At 40.5% G+C, this 24,917-nt stretch overlaps 1 protein-coding gene across 1 annotated transcript in view; it reads right to left on the reverse strand.

Annotated features, from left to right (window-relative positions):
* Nucleotides 1-1,142: 1,142 nt before the first annotated feature.
* Nucleotides 1,143-24,917, reverse strand: part of C2CD4C (C2 calcium dependent domain containing 4C) — a 39,733-nt gene continuing 15,958 nt past the window's right edge. Inside the window, exon 2 of the mRNA XM_075281499.1 lies at nt 1,143-3,928. Coding sequence (XP_075137600.1) covers nt 2,561-3,868 — 1,308 coding nt within the window. The 5' untranslated portion in view covers nt 3,869-3,928 and the 3' untranslated portion in view covers nt 1,143-2,560. The remainder of the gene's footprint in view (nt 3,929-24,917) is intronic.

The raw sequence follows: 24,917 nt of genomic DNA on the forward strand, positions 1-24,917 counted from the left end.
CTCAGTATATGACTTATCGATAGAACTGCCTGTCAATTCACTAACCATAATGAAATGTATTAGAGCATTTCTAAGGGGTTAAATAACTGTTAACATATTACCGTCTCTAATACACATCCAGTGACCCTCTCTGTGACAACTGTTACTAATATTTTACTACTTTTTGTTTAGGCTTCATGTTAATATCTCCATTTTCTATTACTCTTATTGTACTCTTATTATTCGCTTTGTTCAGTACAGTCAGCATGCAGTGGTGTGGATTGCTATTGCGGCTTTGCTATGGATTGAAAGTCACTGAGACCAAGTCAATGCGATAGACAGGGCAATACCATGAAACAGAGGAGGGTTCTCACAGTAAGTATATTTGATAGTTTTTTGTTTTGGTTTTTCTTCTCTACAATGTCTATTAAAACTTGTTGCACTCCTTTTTATAGGTTGTATGCCATTTTTAAGTATGGTAAGTGGGGAAGAGCCTCGCTGAAGGTTAAAGGTACATAAAAATTTGCTTACTCTGTAGAATACACTTGACTGTATTAGTGATACTGGACAAATCATACAGATACTGACTATGCAACTAACTGAATTCTGAATGGGTTTACCTTCAATTTAATATACCGTACATGTAATATTAAGTTGTAGACGTTGTTGACCAATGACATCATTTGTGTTCCACCACATGGGTCTGTGCACATGGTATAAGCTGATAAAATATTTTTCTGCATAACCTTTGTACGTTTATCATGCAAGTAGTTCACAGCTAATGCATAGTAATACACGTTCCTGGTGATACACAGTACAAAAAAGCAGGGTGATATGGATTCCCTTGGAGAGAAAAAAGGCTGTACGCTCAAACCAATGGTTTAGTAAATCAATTGAAAAGCACAATATCTATTATTGTATAGTACATTAGTACATACAAAGGACTCTGTTTCTTCTCTTTTTTGAATCAACGCCTAGATTTAGCTTCAAAAACTGCTAAAAAATGGCACGAGATCGAACCCCAAAATCCATAATCTCAACTGTTTAAAATTATGGTATGGAACCTCAATATGGAGATCCACCATTTCATCCTCTTGCATCCTATGTCATTTATGAATTTTGTAAGATAATACTGTTCAATACAGTAAAAATGCAAGGAATAACAAAGGGAAAATTCTAAACACAAGTTAATAATGATCTGCTTTACATTTTTCCATGTTTGTCCATGACCCCAGCATAGCCAAGTTTTTCCTTGATATTCACTCACCTATGTTCAAACAGAGACTCAGATCTTTAGATTAAGAGAAATGCGTAAAAGGCTGTGGTGCTGAATAGGTTAATCAGTCTTTATGAGTCTCATTTTGCATTCGTTTACCCATATGGGAATATTTGACCTTTTGAATATACCATCTGCACAATGAGCGTGTATGTTGTAAATGCTCACACTGCATCTTCTTAAATTCTAGGTGTGAAAGAGGAAAGTACACATTGGATCAAATATTTCTCTCTGCGTAGGAGTGCTTCAAACCACCGGGATGTTAAAGAAAAGGATGCTGTTTATGTAAAGGATAGGAGAAATTGCTTGAAGGAAGAAAAGATTGCTGGGTCTTCTGTCCATCCAGATGAAGTCACCTGGAGAATTTTTGGAAGCATCTTAATATTTGTATGAGAAAATCATTATCCCATAATACTATATTTTTCTGCATTACACACAGCAGGGCATAAAGAATCAAGTCAGTTGCCAGAGAACTTATATAAGTCCAAAGCGAAAAGCTATAAGTCCTGTTGGATACAGTCTGATACAGTGGTGGGTGCCTGTCCATCTCTGGCCAACTTATGATGATCGGAGTTTCTCTTACTGCATGTTAACTACTGCAGAGATACAAAATATAAAAATAACTAGTATTATATAACCAGAGGCAAGGCTGCCAATTTATTCTGTTATAACTAGATTGATATAAAGTACATGTGGTGTATGCCTACTGTTGCTATGCGGGCACGCAGATTGAATGTGGACTCATGCAGTCATATAACACATGGCTTTGATATGTGGACATGTGGCAGCTATTGTAATTGGTTATATTTACTAGTTTCCTTTGTCTTAAAGATAATTGTCAGGTTTTGCCCATCAGAATTTATTGTAAGCTGTAGCTATCTGCAAGCTTTTCATTTCTGGCACTCAGGGCAATGCACAGTGTTCTGTAGACACATTATTAATATTCTTTATCATCTGAGTTTACTTATGTTAATTCTCCTTAGACCACTCCATGAAATAGATTGGATTAGTCAAGACGTGAGGATCCCTAAAGCTTGAAGTTGCTGATAATTTATTGGGCTCTGCTGTTCACTATTGAAGTGGAAGCTCATCACTCTGCCATTTTCTGGATGAAGACGTGCACGTTTTGTAGCCATGGAAGTACTATCCTGCATTCTAGCTGTCAAGTGCAATGCTTTGCAGGGCTTTGCTCCATCATCTACAGGATGTTATGTGGTTCGGTAGCTACTAGGTAAACGCATTCACCATTGCAGAGCACATACAATACTCTCATACACCATGCATTCTCTCATTGCTGCTCCAGTCTCAAAGAAAGGGCAAAAGTGAGGTCAGTGGGATTTCCTTCTCTCCAAGAAGAGTGTCTCTTTTAAGGCTGCTTCCCTTGTTTAGCACCTTTAATTTAAGTGACATCTTTTTGGCACTTCCAGCCACCAGTCCATCAAAGAAAAAATCTTCATTGAACACTGGGTTTCGGCTATTCTTGATAATGGTGCTTCTCTGGCGGTGAACTTTACCAGGATTCAGATAGAGGACCACACAGCAGTTTACCCCCTTCAAATCACAAAGCTTGTCAAAGAGGTGTTCGGCTGCTATTAACCGTACTCTGAGACGGGCATTAGATGGGTCATATTCTGCTGAAAGTCTCATACTGCCTCCTTTACTGAGTCCAACATTGTGTTCCTTCTGTAGAAGGTCCAAAGGTAGAACACCTTGTTGTCCAGAACCTATACCAGCAGCCTTGGCACCTCTTACTCTTCTTCTAGGCATACTGGGACTAGTGTCAGCAGAACTGCACTCATCTGTGGACAGTGAGCTGTTTCGTGCTACAGAGTGCTTGAGTTTGATGAGTTTCGATTGTGTGTCTGGTGTAAATATTTTAAGCAGGGAGACTGAGCGAGAAAGTAATGGGGAACTGAATGGTGAGGACTCAGCTGAGGAGCAGGTATCACTTTCACCACCACTAAAATATCGATATGGATTCATCAAAGACATTCCAAAATCTGAAGTATTTAGTTGGGATCCTCCTTCTGTTCCACTTCTTCTCTGAGAACTAGGTGAACTAGACTGTGATGGACATGGAGAAAGAGAACCCTGGTCAGTATGAAAGAGAGACTCTTTACGTCGGGTGTGTGGACTTTCCATCAGAGTCACAAAACCATATGATGTCTGGGCTTTTGGGACATATGGAAGAGACATGGCAGTTTGAGACTGGGGGTCTGCATTAGTTCCCAAGTCTTCTTCAGAAGCCCACTCATCTGCACTTTCAATCTGAATAATGTGCCGATTTGCAGCTTTCACAAGGTTTTTGCTCTCTGAAGCAGCTTTGGTGGGTAGACGAGGACTGCGTTGTGGACGCCTACCTGACAGGTTTTGCTCAGAAGCAGAAGTGCCTATATTAGGTTTGGACTGTACTCCATCACCCACTGTAGCACCTTCAGCACCTCCTTCTGGTGGTATACTACTAAGTTTTGGTGGAATGAAAAAATCAGGAATTTTGTCTGGAGTCAGCACATTGCTGTATGGTGCACCTTTTGACTGTTTGTCACCAGATTCTCCTCCCTGTCTACCGCTGCTGTGATCCACAGTGCCCCGGATCCTCTCCAGCAGCCACATTCTGTGTGTTATATGGTATGAAATATAAATTGTGTTGTCACTGGAGTTAGGTTGAGCTGCCTGCAAAAAAAGAAAAAAAAGAGTAAGTGTTGTTTTACAGAGAATTCTCACTTAGAACATTAATACAATTATACCTCTACTTAGTGATGGTGAGTTACTAATATCCCCATTGACTTAGCAAATATTTCTGCCGCTTTTACACTTAAAGGGGCTCTATTATTGGAAAAAGTCATTTTTAACTAAGTACATCCTTGCCTAGCCTTTAGAAAAGCTATTCCACACCTACCTTTAGTATGTAAATTGCCTCAGTAGATTTTGAATAACTCCGTTTTTATTCATATGATAATTAGCTTCTCTGTGCACCCTGGAAGTCTTCTGTACAGTATACATAGCACAGGCTGCTGCTGATTTCTCCTCCCTGCTCTCACACACAGCACACAGCAGGGAGAGGAGAGCTGGCTGACAACTTCCTGTGCACGCTGGGGCCTAAAAATTAGCATGTGAATAAAAACGAACTTATTCAAACACTACTGAGGCAATCTATATACTAAAGATATGTGGGAAATAGCCGTTTTAAAGGCTGTGCAAGGATGTGGTTAGTTAAAAATGACTTTTGACAATGACAGAGCCCCTTTAAACCAGAAATAAATCCCAAAAGCAGAAACAAGGAAGCTCTCCATAAACCTATCCCCTACCCTTGGGAAACTTAGGACTAGTTCACACGTTGTGGGGTCCATGCGGGTTTTGACACAGAGAGAGAGACACGGCGAGCGAAATCCGCTGTCAAAATATGCCCCTTTGTTCACGTGTGAACGAGCCCTTATCATACCTTCTGGTGTTTAATTAAACAAAAGTGGAAGTGGAAATGAATACAATACATGAATTCACCTTTAGGGCTCGTTCACACGGTGGCAAAGGGGTGGATTTTGACAGTGGATTTCGCTTCAATATCCGCCCCTTTACAATGGTGGTCTATGCAGACCGCCGGGCTTCTTTTTTCCGCTAGCGGCGGGCTGCTGCTAGCGGAGAAAAGAAGCGACATGTCCTATCTTCAGGCGGATGCCTTGGCCTAGCGGCAGCACCCTCCTATATCGGCTCATTCATTTGAGCCGACATAGGAGGGGAAAGCTGCGACCGCGATGGTCGCGGCAGGCGGGTTTTGACCAGAGAGAGACGCGAATCACCTAATATTCTCCTAACCTGCAGTTAAAACTGCAATTCCCGGCGGCTCTGGTGGCAAGCCCAGGTACTATCACATTTTATTGCACCAGACTGTGTTTCCTCCTTTTTACTGCTCTGCCAGGCCTTCACTGCAGCAGGTTTCAGTTGCTGTTTGTTTCTGCCTGAAGTTTCGTCTATAACAAGTGAAATGCTGCTCAATTGGGCTGAGATCAGGTGACTGACTTGGCCATTCAAGAATATTCCGCTTCTTTGCTTTAATAAACTCCTGGGTTGCTTTGGCTTTATGTTTTGGGTCATTGTCCATATGTATTATGTATCAGTTTGGCTGAATCTGAGCAAACAGTATGTCTCCGAATCCCTGAGAATTCATCTGGCTGCTTCTGTCCGGTGTCACATCAATAAATACTATTGACCCAGTGCCAGTGGCAGCCATGTATGCCCAAGCCATCACACCGCCTCCGCCATGTTTTACATATGATGTGGTATGCTCATGAGCTGTACCATGCCTTCACCATGCTTTTTTCTTTCCATCATTCTGGTAGAAGTTGATCTTGGTTTCAGCTGTCCATAGAATGTTCTTCCAGAACTCTGCTGGATTTCTTAGATGCTTCTGCCTCTTTATTCCTGAGTCTTATGAGTGGTTGGCACCGTGCAATGAACTCTCTGCACTTACTTTCATGCAGTCTTCTCTTTATGGTAGACTTGGACATTCATACTCCTACATCCTGGAGAGTGTTATTCACTTGGCTGGCTGTTGTGAAGGGATGTCTCTTCATCATGGAAGTTATTCTGCGATCATCCATCACTGTTGTCTTCCGTGGGCATCCAGGTCTTTTTGCATTGATGAGTTTACTGGTGCTTTCATTCTCAGGTTGTACCAAACTGTAGATTTTGCCACCCCTAATATTGTAACAATTTCTCAGATGGGTTTTCTCTGTTTCCGCAGCTTAAAGGGGTATTCCCATCTACATAATTATTTTTAAATTTGTAGATAATTAAAAGTTAAACATTTTTGCAAATATAAGTAATTAAACATTTTGCAGAATTTTAAAGATTTTCTTTAAATATCTTGTGGTCACAGTCTGTTGTCTTGATCGGTTGCCGACCATGAATGCAGAAACTTTCTAAGGTCAGAAATCAGCTATGATTTCTGTATTATGGCCGGGATATCTTCTGATACATGTAGTGTTCCTGCCTGATAACCCAGCGACAATAAGAAAGTCATAGCTGGGTTCATGACAAGTCCCAGACCATAGAAAGGTTCTGCATTAGTGGTCGTATCCATGGCAACCGATCAAGATAAAAGACTGTCACCACTAAGAAAGTTAGAGAAAAGCTTTAAAACTCTGCAGAATTTTTAATTACTTATATTTGCAAAAATGCTTAACTTTTAATTGTCTACAGTCATGGCCAAAAGTTTTGAGAATGACACAAATATTATATTTTCACATGATCTGCTGCCCTCTGGTTTTTATGTGTGTTTGTCAGATGTTTTTATCACATACAGAAATAGAATTGCAATCATATTATGAGTAACCAAAGCTTATATTGACAGTTAGAATGAGTTAATGCAGCAAGTCAATATTTGCAGTGTTGACCCTTCTTCTTCAGGACCTCTGCAGTTCTCCCTGGCATGCTCTCAATCAACTTCTGGACCAAATCCTGGCTGATAGCAGTCCATTCTTGCACAATAAATGCTTGCATTTTGTCAGAATTTGTAGGTTTTTGTTTGTCCACCCGTAATATGTTTCAGTAGACAGGTAAAAAAAAATAAAAAATTGTGTCAGTGTCCAACTATACATGGACCGAACTGTAATACCTCTTGCAGACATATATCTACAGGAGGAGGTATCTGCAGTAAAACTTATCTCTTACAGGAGGAGCGCTATGCAAAGGAGACATATACAGTAGAGCCTCCAAACAAAAAGGATAAACTTATGCCTGGAGGATTATACAAAGCAGCCAAAGTTGAGTTAAGTCCAAGGGGTGAGACCATACAGAGACAAAATATCAACTTAGTCTCAGTTTGTAACAAGAGACAATCCCAGTTGCCCCCTCCCCCCCCCCCAGAATTGGATTACATCAATCCACATGAACATAATGGCATCCTTCCCACCGTTATAAGTTTTGATGTGCCTAGCTATAGTTGTATTCCATTCATGAGATATATCTCCTAAATCCATGCTGACAAACATATGCCATAGCCCTGTGACCAGGCCTGCAGCACTATGATAGCGGTCAGGGAAGGCCTGGTTGTCCGACCACTATACATATCATTAATGTTAGCATTATGTGATGTCTGTACATACTGACAGGCCCCTTACGAATAGCAGCCTGACCAGGGAAGGTGATTTAAAAAAAACCAAATTAAAGACTTATACTCATCTCTCCTGGGCTTCTGATGGTTCCCAGCATCCTCTTCAGGGCACTGAGTTCACACGCACCAGAGGTCATTGCTGGGGACTAAGCGATGACACCAACGTGCCCCAAGTGACCAGTGAGGCCCAATCACAGGCCCCAGCAGTGACGTCTGAGTGTGTTGCATTAGCTGGAACAAGGACGCCCAGGGGAGGTGAGGCAAGGTGAGTATAGGTGTTATTTTTACTTACCTCCATTGGGCTTCCACTTATTGTACTCTGGAGTCTGAGGAAACCCCAGAGTACCAAAATTAACCAGGTGGCGAAACTAATTTTGTGGGGTTCACATGAATCGGCGTGGGGCTCTTGGGAGCATTTTATACTGTATGGGGCCAAAGTGGAGCATATTATACTGTGTGGGTGCCATTGTGGAACAGATTCTATTGTGTGGGGGGCCACTGTTGATCATATTGCACTGTGTGGGGGCCAATGTGGAGCATATTGTACTGTTTGGAGGCCACTGTGAAGCATATTGTACTGTGTGGGGACCACATTGGAGCATATAATAGTGTGTGGGAGTCACTGTGTTAGCATACTGTACTGAGTGGGAGTCACTATGGAGCATATTGTACTGTGTGGGGGCCGCAGTGGAACAGATTGTACTAGGTGGGGGCCACTTTGGTTTGTATCATTAACGCTCTGTAACACCCCATTCACAAAACCGTATTTTGTGGTTCTGTGTCTGTCTGCAATTATGGATCCACAATGGCAAACAGTTACGGACACATTCATTTCAATGGGGCTGTACGCATCTGGTGTTTCAGACTGCACAAAATTAGGACATGTCATTATAAGGACTGCATTTGCATATATGCAAATATGACCCACAAACATGGTTAGTCTTGTGAATGGAGCTTTATTGTGTTTTGCTTTCAAGACAAAAGATGTTAATGTAAGAGTTTTTTCTAAAATAAAACCTCAGTATTAAGGTTAAATTGCCATGTTGGTAGTTTGTGATAAATTAGTGGGTTTTGGGTTGCAGTTTGGGCACTCAGTCTCTAAAAGGTTTGCCATTACTGTGCTAGATGGTCTCCTACCATCCTCCTTAATTCTCATTCTCATCTGGTTTTCCCAACATACTCTAGCCCACATTTACATGTGGCTTTGTAGATGACTTGTTTTGCAATTTATGAAGTGTTTTATCTGAAAGGTTTTATCAAGTACAATTAAAATGAAGGTTTTGTCTGTTTCTAATGCAGGGTATACTATGCATCCACTGCATCTAAAGCATCCTTGTACTTGTGCTTTATAATGTCCCCACAGTATACCTCGTGTGGCACACACAGCAGATGTTTGTAAGGTATGTATATGCCTTTACAGGGCATATAGAAATAACATGTCTTGATGAGACAGATTGTAGCTTTATCACTAAATCGAGGGCAGTGATGGCGAACTTTTTAGAGACCGAGTGGCCAAACTTCAACTCAAAACCACTAAATTATTGCAAAGTACCAACAGAGCAATTTAACCTTAATACTCTGCGGTTCCACAATTTATGGACCCGCAAAATACAGTCGTGTAAATGGGACTTTGCAGAGCTATCAATGATACAAACAACTTTGTACTGAAAGGAAAAGGTCTGTGCATTTGGTACTTTTGAACAATCAAGGTTCACTATTTACATCGCACAGGATCTGTTTTATAGTGACTGTACAATTTTATTACATCCTTTACTACTATCACATGTCTGCTATAAAACAGATACTGTGTGATATAAATAGTGAAGGGGCCCCCACACAATACAATCTGCCCCACAGTGGCGCCCAGACAGTACAAGGTGCTCCACAGTGGCCAGCGTGCCATAGGCTCGTCATCACGAACCTAGGGTATAAGAAAAAGACATGGTTCCTGTGCAGTAACTCCAGCACTAATGCGTTTTTTTTTATTTCAGATTTTGAAAATTGCTATTATTATATTATTACCATGATTACACTTCCTTAGAGCTAATACAGTCCTATGAAAAAGTTTGGGCACCCCTATTAATCTTAATCATTTTTAGTTCTAAATATTTTGGTGTTTGCAACAGCCATTTCAGTTTGATATATCTAATAACTGATGGACACAGTAATATTTCAGGATTGAAATGAGGTTTATTGTACTAACAGAAAATGCGCAATATGCATTAAACCAAAATTTGACCGGTGCAAAAATATGGGCACCTCAACAGAAAAGTGACATTAATATTTAGTACATCCTCCTTTTGCAAAGATAACAGCCTCTAGTCGCTTCCTGTAGCTTTTAATCAGTTCCTGGATCCTGGATGAAGGTATTTTGGACCATTTCTTTCTACAAAACAATTCAAGTTCAGTTAAGTTTGATGGTCGCCGAACATGGACAGCCCGCTCTCAAATGATCTGAAAACAAAGATTGTTCAACATAGTTGTTCAGGGGAAGGATACAAAACGTTGTCTCAGAGATTTAACCTGTCAGTTTCCACTGTGAGGAACATAGTAAGGAAATGGAAGACCACAGGGACAGTTCTTGTTAAGCCCAGAAGTGGCAGGCCAAGAAAAATATCAGAAAGGCAGAGAAGAAGAATGGTGAGAACAGTCAAGGACAATCCACAGACTACCTCCAAAGAGCTGCAGCATCATCTTGCTGCAGATGGTGTCACTGTGCATCGGTCAACAATACAGCGCACTTTGCACAAATAGAAGCTGTATGGGAGAGTGATGAGAAAGAAGCCGTTTCTGCACGTACGCCACAAATAGAGTTGCCTGAGGTATGAAAAAGCACATTTGGACAAGGCAGCTTCATTTTGGAAACAAAAATTGAGTTGTTTGGTTATAAAAAAAGGCGTTATGCATGGCGTCCAAAAAGAAACAGCATTCCAAGAAAAACACATGCTACCCACTGTAAAATTTGGTGGAGGTTCCATCATGCTTTGGGGCTGTGTGGCCAATGCCGGCATCGGGAATCTTGTTAAAGTTGAGAGTCGCATGGATTCCACTCAGTATCAGCAGATTCTTGAGAATAATGTTCAAGAATCAGTGACGAAGTTGAAGTTACGCCTGGGATGGATATTTCAGCAAGACAATGATCCAAAACACCGCTCCAAATCCTCAGGCATTCATGCAGAGGAACAATTACAATGTTCTGGAATGGCCATCCCAGTCCCCAGACCTGAATATCATTGAACATCTGTGGGATGATTTGAAGCGGGCTGTCCATGCTCGGCGACCATCAAACTTAACTGAACTTGAATTGTTTGTCCAAAATACCTTTATCCAGGATCCAGGAACTGATTAAAAGCTACAGGAAGCGACTAGAGGCTGTTATCTTTGCAAAAGGAGGATCTACTAAATATTAATGTCACTTTTCTGTTGAGGTGCCCATACTTTTGCACCGGTCAAATTTTGGTTTAATGCATATTGCACATTTTCTGTTAGTACAATAAACCTCATTTCAATCCTGAAATATTACTGTGTCCATCAGTTATTAGATATATCAAACTGAAATGGCTGTTGCAAATACCAAAATATTTAGAACTAAAAATGATTAAGATTAATAGGGGTGCCCAAACTTTTTCATAGGACTGTATATAATCAGCATGCCACAACATTTTTGTGTTGCTGTTGTGTAAGATGTCACGTTGTCAACTGGATTATTTATTGCGACAGGTTATGTGGCACAAGCAAATTTTATACTGTTCAATTCATCACATCTGTACTGTTCTTTTTCTTCATATGCAGGTTTTATGCATGTTTACTAAGTGTTCCATATTTAAAGTAAAGTGTAAATTTGGGACAAAAACCACCTTAGGGTAAGTTCAGACTGAGTTTTTTGGTCTGGAACCTGAGGCCGCCTCCGTTCTGGACCAAAATACAGGTAGCCGCAACTGAAAGCCGCGTACTCCGCTCCGGATAAGGCCCAATGAATGGGCCTAGTCAGGAGGAGGGACTGTTTTCAGGTCGAATCATGAGGTGAAACGGCCTGAAGAATGAGCATCTCGCTTCTTTTTCTGGAAGCCGCAACAAACCGGCTCCCGGAAAAAAGATCTGACCAGCTCCCATTGATTTCAATGGGAGCTGTCTTTTTAGTCAGGATTTTGAGGCGGATAAGGCCTCAAAATCCTGACCAAAATACTCCATGTGAACTTACACGTAGTAGGGTGTGTTCACACAGAGTTTTTTGCAAGCTGAAAAAATCTGCTTCAGGAATTAGGAAACTTTTTTGATGTGTTTTTTTACATGAAGCGTTTTTTTGTCGTGGTTTTTTTCACTTTTTTTTTTGCTCCAGAACAGTGCATGGACCTGGAAAGTCTCTTTAAAAGAAAAAAAACTAGTGTTTTTCTTTTTTTTTTTTAAAAAAAAAAAACACATCAAAATCCATAAAACTGTGTCGCGGTTTTTCCGCCTCTCATTGACTTCAATGGGTTTACCAGGTGGAATGCGCCTTAAGATAGGTCATGTCGCTTTTTTTTTTCCACTAGCATTTTTTTCAGCGAGCAGCTACCATTGAAATGAATGTGAGACGTTTTTGCAGGTGGATTTTGAGGCAGATTCCGTCAAAATCCGCCTGCAAATAACTCTGTGTGAACAGACCCTTAAGTTGCTCCTCATTGGGGTTTAAATACCAGTTATTATATACAGTGCTGTGAAGCTGTATTTTCCCCTTTACAGATTTCTTTTACTTTTTTGTCATAATTAACTTTTTCAGATTATCAAACAGATTTCAATATCAATTATAACCTGAGTAGATACAAAATGCAGTTGTTCACTGGTTTCATTTATTAATGGAATAAAGCTATCCAAACCAACCTAGCCCTGGGTGAAAAAGTAACTGCCCCCTAAACCTAATAACTGGTTGTACCACCCTTGGCGGCAACAGCTCCAATCAAACGTTTGCGATAACTGGGGATGAGTCTCTCACATCTCTGTAGAGAAATTCTGGCCCACACTTCTTTGCAAAATTGTTTTAATTCAGCCACACTAGCAGGTTTTTTGAGGTCATGCCACACATCTCAAACCAGACTTTGACTAGACTACTCCAAAATCTTTTTTTTTTTTTTTTTTTTTTTTTCAGCCTTACAAAAGTGGACTTGCTGGTGTGCATAGAGCAGAATTCGTGATTCCATCAATTACAGCAAGTCGTCCAGGTCCTAAAGCGGCAAAGCAGCCCCAGACCATCAACTGCCACCATGTTAGATTGTTTGTATGATGTCCTGAAATGCTTTTCCTGTGTTTTATGTCAGATGTCATGGGATGCACACCTTTCAGAAAGTTCCACTTTTGTTTCATCAGTCCACAGAAGTCTTAGGGATTATCAACTTGTTTTTTGGCAAATGTTGGACAGACCTTTGTGTTCTTTTTGGTCAGCAGTGGTTTTCATCTTGGAACCTTCCCATGGATACTGTTTTTGCCCAGTCTCTTTCTGTGTTGAGACATAAACACTGACCTTAACTGAGACAAGTGATTTAGACATTCTTCTGGGTTCTGACATCCCGGACAAGTCGTCAATGTGCTCTTGGAATAATTTTGATAGGCTGGCCAGTCCTAGGAAGGTTCATAATTGTGGCATCTTTTCTCCATTTGTGGATAATGGCTCTCATTGTGGTTTGCTGGAATCCCAAAGGCTTAGAAATGGCTTTATTTGTAACCTTTTCCAGACTGATAAATGCCAATGACTTTGTCATCTGTTCTTGAATTTTTTCAGATCGGGGCATAATGTGCTGCTTTTCGAGACCTTTTAGCCTATTTCATAGTCAGACAGGTTCTATTTAAGTGATTTCTTGATTTTACAGGTCTGGTAGTATTCAGGCCTGGCTGTGGCTAGGGAAATTGAAGTCAGCTTACCAAAAATAGTGGTTAATAAGTTAAATCATCAGGGGTAATCATTTTTAGTTACATACGGCCAGGCTGTTAAGGATAGCTTTTTCCCTTAATAAATGAAATCATCGTTTTAAAAACAGCTTTTTGTATTTTTGTGATATTATATATTGCTGAACAAATGCTGAATTGCTCAACATGTTGCAATGTCTTGAACCTTTGACTTTCAGGCTCCATATCTCACCATCCACTACAGCTTCCAGTGTAAGGCTACCATTACTTTATGGACAATCATCTTGGCTATCTCATACATAAATTTGACTTGTAACTACTAAGAATATTATTAATTATGCAGATTCTTGTCATGTAACCACATTGTCACTATTTTACTCCTGGTAGTAGAAAAATCTTTTTCTTCTTGAATACTACAAATTACAGCTTGTTCTCACATTCCCTAATAGCTCAGTATGTTGTCAGGTTGATTCCTAAGTGAAAGGTCACTGGTTCAAATCAAGAATAAGCCATGAAGGAGATTTCCCAAGGAAAAAAGTAACCAACAAAATTGCCTGGCTTACATCATGTGATTTCGATGGTAGTTGGAAGAATACAAAATTAAGTCTGTCCATCCATTCAAAAGCCAAGAGGCCATCCAGACAAAATATCGGCGTAAAACAAGTTGGCTGATCACAAGGTCTATCAGTTTTGGTACGACAAACACAGCAGTGGAGGTGGCTTTAAAGGGGTATTCCCACGTCGCATACTCACCAGTCTTCGTTGTTGCAAAATCTTCTGTCTTCCGGCTTTGTTGCGTCATTGGTGGGCGGGGTCACATATGCAAAGCCAAGCGGCGAGATGCCGCTGGCCCTGCGTGTGCGCTCATAGACCAGTCTAGCCTTCACAATGCGAATACAGACCCGACATCCGCCTCTCTCTATTACAGAGGATGCCGGGTCTGTATTCGCATTGTGAAGGCTAGACTGGTCTATGAGCGCGCACGCAGGGCCAGCGGCATCTCGCCGCTTGGCTTTGCATATGTGAATACAAACCCGGCATCGGCTGTAATAGAGAGGCAGATGCCGGGGAGTGTAGACGCCGACACAGATGCACAGATGCCGGCACAGATGCCTGCAACATCGCTATGCTCCTGCCCTGCATGAAGCCAGCAGCGGCAGAAGCGATGCTGTTATTCCGCTCCTGCCGCTGTTGGCTTCATGCAGGGCAGAAGCATAGCGATGTTGCTGGCATCTGTCCTGGCGTCTAACCGTCCCCGGCATCCGCCTCTCTATTACAGCGGATGCCGGGGAGTGTATTGGCAGCCCCTTCTCCCCCAAAGGGTAAACTACCCCCCCTCTCTCCAGGCTCGCTCCCGTGCACTTAGCCCCTCCTCCCTCCCCCCTGAGAGCAGGCTGATACATCACTTGACTTATGACCAGGTAAGTCAAGGGATGTGTCCCAAAAAAAATGAATAAAGTGATATAGTGGACAAACAAAGCAGTTTTGCTGAAGCAATGTATTTAGGAAAAGTCTTACATTCACATTAACAAGCAGTATAGATAGGATCCTTGTGATGGGACAACCCCTTTAATTCTTCGTAATAGTAAGTTCACAGTCATCAATGCAAACAACATGGAAGACAAATTTATGTATGAGATAGCCAAGACAATTGTCTATAAAATAATGGTAGACTTACATTCCTAGGGGACGTTCTCACTACCGTTGGATTCCGTCAGTAGTGTCTGTGGCTATTGTCCGTATAAGATTTTAGCAACGGACACTAGCTGGTTAGTCTGAAATTTCCACTCATTTCAATGGGATTTTATCTTGTGCCCGTTTACAACCATGTCCGTTTTTCAAGCGGACAAAAAAATCCTACATGCAGGACTTTTCTGTCTGTTTGATAAAATGGACAGCAAGTGTCCGTTATTTTTTTAACATTGAAGTCTATGGGCAACAGACTTCTAAGAGCCAGTAACTGATAGCCATCAATTACTGTCAGCTTGTGTCCATTATGATAGGTGTCGGTTTTTTTTTTTTTGTTTTAAACGGACACCTTCTGAATCCAACAGTAGAGTGAACCCAACCTTAGCTGTAGTGGATGGTGAGATATAGAGCCTGAAAGTCAAAAGTTCAAAACATTGTTACCCTTTTGCTTGTCAGTGTATATAGATTTTCAAATTAATTTGATAATCTGAAACATTTCAGTGTGACAAAAGGGTTAAGAAAAAAAAAAATCTGTGAAGGGGCAATCTAATCTTAACCTTTCACCACATGCAGTTTTCCCGTTCGGGGGCCCCGGTTAAGAGCTATAGGTGCTGGTACCGTAGCTCTTCACTGTCAGAAGGGCGTTTCTGACAGTCAGTCAGCAATGCCCTTCCTCACAGCAGCGCCTATAGTACAGCGCTATAGACGCTGCTGTGAGGAAGGGCGTTCATGACTGACTGCTAGAAACGCCCTTCTGACAGTGAAGAGCTACGGTACTGGCACCAATAGCTCTTCATCGGGGGCACAGAACATGAAAGCTGACAGTGTGCTGGATTCCGTGCACTGTCAGCTTTCTAGCGGTGTATTACACCACATGTGTCTCAGGAGGTGAAAGGTGCTATATGTCTTTTTGGAGAACATTCCATGTTCAATGTGGTGGTGGGCCTCCTGACAGAACTGTGGGTCCTATCCTGTACAATATGGGTATGTCTCCCCCTTTACTTTATATTCTACTCCTTTGTGTATTCATCCCTTTGTCCACTACTCACTAATTTTATTCACCCACTGAGATCAGAATGACACAACACCATGATATGACAAGTGATGCATTTACTAACCCTGGTTATTTTGAATCTTGTCCGAGATTGTAATGACATACTATGGCATGACAGGTGATGTACTTAGCATTCCTGGTTATGTTTAATTCTGTCTTTCTATTTGAGATCTCAATTGTAGTGTTCATAACAGTGCATATTTACCATTGCATTTCAGAGGAATTAGTCTGCAAGAAACACATGGGTCTTTGTTGCGATAACTTTTATATTTATTGTTTTGGTGTTTGCTAGCACACCTATTGATATGACCTTATGATCTATGTATTCATTGAAGTATACATGCTATCTGTGGTCGACACTCTGTCATTGACCTTTTCTTACCTACTTGTATGTGTCCCCCCCTGTCTTTTTATGTATTTATTGATTAATAAAAATATTTTTGCTACTAATGATGAGCACTTCGTTCTAATTATTCTGTGGTTTTCTATATATGCATTTGGTTTCTGAAGTGCGGATTGTTCTACTGTATCGATATCCCTAGTTAATGGGTTTGACATGCATATAGAGGATTTTCTTCTCTCTTTCTCAAATTATGCCATGTTTTTGTTGTTGCATGTTCAATATTTGAATGGAAAATCTATGGACCCGACAATGATAGCAGAGCACTGTACTCAACTGTTTGTCATTCTTTCTAAAGAGTTTAAATGGAGTCTCTACAGAACCTATTCAAAATTATAGGTGTACAAAAAGCTGCTAGCTAGCTGCCATGTTTTAAGTTATTTATAGGTTTTTAGTTAGTTATAATTTTAGTTAATTTTGACCACATGGTTGCAGGACATAAAAAATTCTATACTTCCTTTGTGTGAGCCATTGGAGATGAGGCGTATGCATCCTGTACGCAATGTATCCTAACCTATGATTTTCCAACCCTATGGTTGGAAGGGGAGGGGACGCCAAAAAGACATTCTGCACAGGGTTCCAACTTATCTAACATAAGAAAAAAGTCAGCTGAATTATACATTGGAATATACACTGTGGTTTGTGACAGCCACTCAGATAAACAATTTATTCTCATATCACTGTTAAACGGTTTCTCGCCAATGGCTAGGAACATGTTAACAAAAGCTATAATCAGTTTATCTTTTCCCAACATCCACCATAATAGATGCCGAGTCTGTGAATATGGCTACTACTTAGAAGCGAGAGTGAATGCCATAACCGCAGGAGACCCAGTGATAATACCCACAATTAGAGTTCTCTATGGGGGTTAAATGACTATAGGGCCACCAATCTGTGCTCGATAACGTCAGTGGCATCCCAAAATCACGAGTTAGCTTTCCAGATAGTATGGTAGCTGCGAGCCATGGGAAGCCTGCTATAGTCATAAAACTATCAAGGCCTTTGGCAGGCCACAGTAGTTATACAATAATTCATAGACTGCAACACAGTTGTATTGCAGCTAAAGAAACAAGTGATCTCATGACTGCAGGTTGAAGCCCCCTGGGGGCTTTAAAAAATGTATTTTTTTTTAAAAAAAAAAATATTAAAAATATTTATTCTCTATCCCAGAGAATAAATTGCTGTTAGGTGAGGGTTAGACCCCCTACCAACCCTGAGAACAGGGGGTGTTTTATCTCTGTCTCCTTGCATTTACTGCAGAGAGCTCCTAGACTTCCCAGCATTACAGCAGCTTTCATAGTTGATGAAGCACCATATATGCAGAAATCTGGGAAGATCTGGGAAGTTTGGCTGTTACTGATGGCTGGGTTCCCCGCTTCGGCAGCTGCATGATATTGTGTAGCAGCTAATTTCAAAAGGAAGTACAGGTACATTCATGTCAAATACATTTTTTTTTCATGGACCCAAAGACTATCTTTGGGCATCCGTGGTACATCGGTGAATAAAAAAGGCCATTGCATGTCACATGTACAGGATATGCAAACATATCAAAAATACATAAGATAGAGAAAATCTTTAAATGCTGCAAAATCTTTATTAGTATTTACTAAACTAAATGTTTAACTTTTAATTGACTTATTTTTTTAAAAAACTTTCATATAATTATTTTCAGATGGAATTTTTTCTCTAGCCCGCACAATTCCCAAGTAACAAGTACAGTTCGTTTTGGTGCCTGATATGCCCTTCTGACACTAAAGAGTCTAAATTGCATATTAGGCACTGAAAATAACAGCATTGATGGAATGGAATGGTGGGGACTATAAAAAAAAATTCAAGTGTGTCAGAATCAGTGTAACAGGGGGCAACACGGTGGCTCAGTGGTTAGCACTGTAGCCTTGTGGCGCTGGAGTCCTGGGTTCGAGTCCTGCCAGGAACAACATCTGCAAGGAGTTTGTATGTTCTCGCTGTGTTTGCTTGAATTTCCTCCCATTCTACAAAAACATACTGATAGGAAAAAAAAATGTCCATTGTGATCCCTATTTGGGGCTCAAAATCTACATAAAACGAACAGAAAAAAAAAACGAATCCGTGTAACAGCAGCTATTATTTAATGTAAAGAGCTGAACTTGATGGAGGTGGTGAAAGGTCCTCTTTAAAGAAGACCTTTTATAGTTTGGGGCACAGGCAGTATATAGAACAGGCTTATTCACTAATAACTTTCCCGATCTGTGCCCCCAGTGAAGAGCTATTGGTGCCGGTACAGTAGGTCTTCACAGTCAGAAGGGCGTTTCTGACATTCTGTCAAGAATGTCCTTCTGCACAGCAGCGCCAATAGCGCTGTACAGTGTGAGCGGGGAGGAACGCCCCCTCCCTCTGCTCACAATACTCGTCCATAGACCAGCACTATCAGGGGGAGGGGGCGTTCCTCCCCGGTCTCACTGTAAAGCACTATTGGCGCTGCTGTGCAGAAGGACGTTCCTGACAAACTGTCAGAAACACCCTTCTGACGATGAAGAACTACGGTACTGGCACCGATAGCTCTTCATCCCTGGGTGAAAGCCGACAGTGCGCTGAATTCTACGTACTGACGGCTTTCCAGCAGTATATAGAACTGCCTGTGCCCCAAACCATGAAAGGTCCTCTTTAAAGAAGACCTTTCACCACCTCCATCAAGTTCAGCTATTTACAGTAAATAATAGCTGCTGTTACACTGATTCTGACACACTTGGATTTTTTTTTCTAGTCCTCACCATTCCTGAACAATCAATGCTGTTAGTTTCAGTGCCTAATATGTAATTTAGACTCTTTACTGTCAGAAGGGCACATGAGGCACCAAAACGAACTGTACTTGTTACTTGGGAATAGTGCGGGCTAGAGAAAAAATTCAAACTGTGCTGGAATCAGTGGAGCGACAGCTATTAGCAGGTAATAAGAACCTGAATTGGAGGAGGTGGTGAAAGATCCTCTTTAAGGCTAAGGCCCCACGGACCGGAAACGCTGCACTAAAGCGCTGTGGGAACAACAATGGCGGGAACGCATCATGGTTCTTCCTGCAGCACTTTGAACAGAAAGTTCACGGAGGTTTCCATCATGGACTTTCTGTTCCCATTATATCAACAGGAAAGCCGCCGATGTTTCCATAGATATAATTAACATTCTGCGATTTCCAAAATCGCACCAGTTTTGGAAATTGCAGCGTGTTCGCGCTGCGGATTTTAACGCAAAGTGGGCATGGGATTCTCATGAATACCATCCACTTTGCTGTTATTGTATAAAGCCGTGATTTTTCCTGCGGTGCTTTTACCACGGGCGAATTGCAGCGTTTCCAGCCCGTGGGGCCCTGGCCTAAAGGAGAAAACAACTACTGCTGAAAATCTTACATAGCTGCTTCATATGAACTAGTCACTAATCAAATGTCAGACAAAACTGGTCACTTGAATATGACACATCGAATGAAAAGGTCACAGGGGATAGAGGCCAGACATGGAGATGATGCTTGTCGGACAGAAAGATTTTGCACACTGCAAAATGTAGCGAGTCAATTGCTGTCAAGTTGAATAATCAGGTACAGAAGGCAGGAGCAGTGCATTCAGCTTTTTTAAGTTTATATAAATGAAGGAAATCATATAAAGGAAATTATATTGCTGCTTTATATTAGGATTGTGCTATAGTTAAGATATCAGGATCTGGATAAATGGATATTTCTAGATAAGTGAGTAATAGCTGGATATATTATGGGTTCCCTGAGAAGCTTCAACATGTACAATTTGGCTAGACTATGGGTACATGTTTTATATCCTTATGCTATCAAGCACTAGGTAGAATCATGGATGCTATTTGAGATTATCTTGCCAGAACACCGCACTATTTCTTCAATTTTAAATACTTTATCACAAAGGAACATATGGGGATCTATTGATGAAGGGACAGCTTATGAATCTCTAACTGTTAGATGAAGCTGCTTTCATTTTACTTCTAGTCAATCCTTGAAACCAGAGGATTACCTAGTGTACCAATGCCAGGTGAGCGCCACAGGATTTAAAGCAAACCTATCACTTGAGCAGTAGATGATAGAGAGAGAGAGAGAGATGCTGAGCCCTGTGATATATAGCTTTATAAGATTTGTAGCAGGATATTTTCAGCAGGCTTCAATAGTTGCATAGTGAATCTGCCATAAACTGCAACACACTAATACTGCAGTCTATGGCACAAGTGATCTGAAGATATTCAAGACCTCTATGGGGTTAAAAAGAAAACCTTAAAAATGGTTTGAAAAATATTTTTAAAAAATTGAAAAACCTAAAAGTTTCAGTGAGCCCCCCTTTCTATATATCACATCCTACTAATATTATAAATGTGAAAGTTTGTGTGTTTGGATGTTTGGCTGTTTGGATGTTTGTTCCTCAATCACGCTAAACCGCCTGGACGGATTTGCGTGCAATTTTCCACAAACATAGTTTTCCCTTAGGATTGAGTCACAGGCTACTTTTGGTGCCACTAAACAACATGCCTTCCTAGCAGGAGACTCACAAAAGCAGGACTCCTAGCCCCAGCTATAGACTCACACACACACTGCCTGGCATTTCCTGCCTCAACCTGCCTGCACACTCCTTACTGTCACCTCAGGAGTAGCCCTCACTCTACTCACTCACATTTACATATAGCTTTCCACTACACATCACAGACATACACAATACAACACATCACATTGTCTGTATCACTACATACACAATACAACACATCACATTGTCTGTATCACGACATACACAATACAACACATCACATTGTCTGTATCACGACATACACAATACAACACATCACATTGTCTGTATCACGACATACACAATACAACACATCACATTGTCTGTATCACGACATACACAATACAACACATCACATTGTCTGTATCACTACATACACAATATAATACATCACATCACATTTGCTAGCCCATCAAACTTTTTAAAGCACTTTTACAGTTTCACACGTCTGTGTCCGCCCAATTCTCAAATCACCGCAGACGAAGTCGCGGGTAAAAGCTAGTATCATATAAATATAAATAAATATAAGTAAACCTAAGCACATGCGAAAATGCTGAAACTAATAAAATATGTTCCATACTGTAAATGCCAATTTGCCTCTCTAAAAAAATTGAATCAAAAGATCATACATTAACCAACTTGGTATCAATAAAAATTACATATCGTCACGCAAAAAAAAAAAAAAAAAACCTTACATAGCTCTGTACACTGAAATCATGAGTCAAAGATTTTTTTTTTTTCATTTTTCCAAACTTTGAATTTGTATAAATTATTAAAACATGAAAGAAAAAACAAACTAAAATTTGGTTGATCATGTTGCTCTGTAAACAGAAAAATTTGAAAGTTATGATTATTGGAATGTAGATGGTGTGAGACGGTGACAGGCAGAGTGCTGGAGTCACGGTATATCTCCCCCAGATTCCTGACATATGTGTAGTCCAGGGCAGATCTTGAATAAGCTGCAGCCCAGGAGTGGTTCATAGGCTTGCTACTGGGCCATAAAAAGCTGCATAGCCTGCACTTCAGGGCAGATCCTGGGAGGAGAGGAAGTGGCTGAGTCTTTCCTGATACTGAGAGCCTTGTGTTACGGTATTATGTTATTTTGGTTGATTCTTGTCGCTGGTAGTAAGCTACACGTACAGTTAGTATTTTCTGTTTAGTTAGCGCTCAGGCGAGCAGGTTTTGTTTTGCCTTTTGGCCTGAAGTTAAAGCTGTATTTTATTTTGCTTATCCTGGGCCTGACGTAAAGGTTTATTTATTTTGCTGTTTTTTAAATAAACCGTTTTTTGCTGCAAAATATGTGTCTCTGTCTCTGATTAGTTGAGTCTGCACCACTGCTTCTACCAAGCTACCTACCCCACACTGGTAAAAAACTAAAGCACAAAATTAAAAAATGTCTGCATCACGTAAGGGTTAACCTTTTCCCTGCCGAGGACGTAGCTCTATATCCTCCCAGGGTGGCACTTCTGTAGTCCAGAACGTATCTAGTACGTCCTTACTTCTATTGCCAATATCTCAGGACTGAAAGGGACTATCATAATGGTTTAAGATTAATTTTAAAGATCAGAATATCATCTTTAACCCTTTCCCGACATCCGCCATACTAGTACGGCGGATGTTGGATGTTTAATTATGACACCCAGCACTAATGCCGCCAATCGGTCCCTGGACCAATCGGAGGCATTAACCCCTCCGGCGCCTTGGTCAAAAGCGCTGGAGGCGCCATTTTCCCGGCGGCGCACAGGCGCTGCCATTTTGCCGGTGATCGCCGGCGCCTGGAGCAAGCTCCAGGGCCGACGTCACATTCCCATGACAGCCAGGAGCCTTGTAAAGGCTCCCCGGCCAGTCTGCATTCTCTTTCTTTTGCAGGCTGGTCTATGCAGCCTGCAAAAGAAATGATGATTTTTTGCAATGCATTAGCATTAGTGATCACACCCCCTGGGGTTGAAGACCCCTAGGGGGTCTAATAAATGCAAAAAAAAATTAAAAAGTAAAAAAATATATAATTTTTTTTAAAAAAGTATTAAAAATTCAAATCACCCCCCTTTCCCTAGAACACATATAAAAGTAGTTAAATATGTGAAACACATACATGTTAGGTATCCCTGTGTCCGAAATCGCCCGCTCTATAAAGCTATAAAAATACTTTTCCTGTACGGTAAACGCTGTAGCGGGAAAAATAGTCAAAATTGCCAAACCACTGTTTTTTCACTGTTTTGATTCTGATAAAAATTTGAATAAAAAGTGATCAAAGCAATAGCATTTCCCGAAAATGGTATAACTGAAAAGTACACCCGGCCCTGCAAGAAAAGACACTCTATGCATCCCCGTACACGGACCTATAAAAAAAGTTACGGCTGTCAGAAAAAAAAATTTTTAACACAGTTTTGGATTTTTTTAAAGGGGTTAAAATGTAAATAAAACCATATATATTTGGTATCCCCGGAATAGTAACGAAACACAAAATACAGGGGACATGTCATTTTGGCTGCACAGTGAACATCGTAAAACCAAAACCCGTAAGAAAGTCGCAGAAATGCATTTTTTCTTCAAATCCACCCCATTCAGAATTTTTTTCCAGCTTCCCAGTACATTATATAGAATAATTAATGGAGGCATCATGAAGAAAAATTTGCCCCGCAAAGATTAAGACCTCATATGGCTCTGGGAGCGGAGAAATAAAAAAGTTATAAGGTTTAGAAGGAGGGGAGCCAAAAACGAAAATCAAAAAATGCCATCGGCGGGAAGGAGTTAAAATGATACCAAGAACTTCATGATAGCACATATTGTTACAGAGCGATTCTCTGTTGAAAATGCTATTCGGCACTGAGATCCGATTGAAGATCTCAATTCCCGACAGAGATTTTAACAGCAATTCGCTCCATAACTGTAAGTGCTAATATAAAGAACTTGGTATCATTTTAAAGAGGACCTTTCATCAAATCGGGCACATGCAGTTTTATATACTGCTGGAAAGCTGACAGTGCGCTGTTTGGTTACAGTTTGGTAGGTGCAGTATAGCTTTTTAACATATTAGTGAATAACAGCTAAATCCTGCTCGCCTTCTGTATCAGTGTTTTGGGAGTCCGAGCTCTTGTTGTAGTTGATGTTTGCAGTACATATAGTATATATAAACATTGTCTACACATTTAGCTATCATTTTAAATGCATTTTGTATATGAATCTGAGACTGAACATGAGTTTTAGGAGTAAATATGTGTTTTAGTGCATTTTTAAAAAAAATTATTTGTGTTTGGCACAAAGTTGCATGTAGGTGGATGTGGCTATCGATGACCCATTGAAACATTTGTAATCTTCAGGTTGTCTACTTTCAAAAAATATTTAGGGTTTAGGGGTTCACTTGCTTTTCACTGTGTGTAATCCCTACATTTTATAGGTTGATACTTTTTTTTTAACATTTGCAGCTTCAAAGCAGATTTTTGTTCCTTCCAGTTCTAGTGATTTTCTGAGGATACATACAGAAAGGTTTAGGCCTTGGTGATATGAATGGACTCTGGATATGTTAAACTCTTATTTTTAGGAGGTTTGGTGCATATAATTTATTGTTTGGTTTCCACTTTTAGCAACTAATATACATTTATTTGCATTTAAAAAAAAAAAAAAAAAAATGTTCACTTTAAATCAAAATTGCATGAAGGTGCCTGTTCGTATACAGTACCAAGTGGCATTCTGACAATGCTGCAGGTGTATACTTTTAGAAAATATATAGGTATGGGGGTGTTGGATGATTTTTTAATGTTGCAATTTAGGTTGGACTTGTCCACCTCAAAACTGTGAAAATTGCTCTGGCTACTGGAGGTGCAAAATTTCCAGAGACCCTTGGCAGCGAAAGGGTTAAGTGACCTGGAATCTCATTGTGATATACTGTGCTGTATCTACTACTTGCACATCAACCAACACACAACCTAGAAAGCATGTCTCTTTTATGGTACCTGCAACTTTTAAGAGAAGTCACTAATATCATA

Source organism: Leptodactylus fuscus, chromosome 1, assembly GCF_031893055.1.
Source record: "Leptodactylus fuscus isolate aLepFus1 chromosome 1, aLepFus1.hap2, whole genome shotgun sequence".
Lineage (NCBI taxonomy): Eukaryota > Metazoa > Chordata > Amphibia > Anura > Leptodactylidae > Leptodactylus > Leptodactylus fuscus.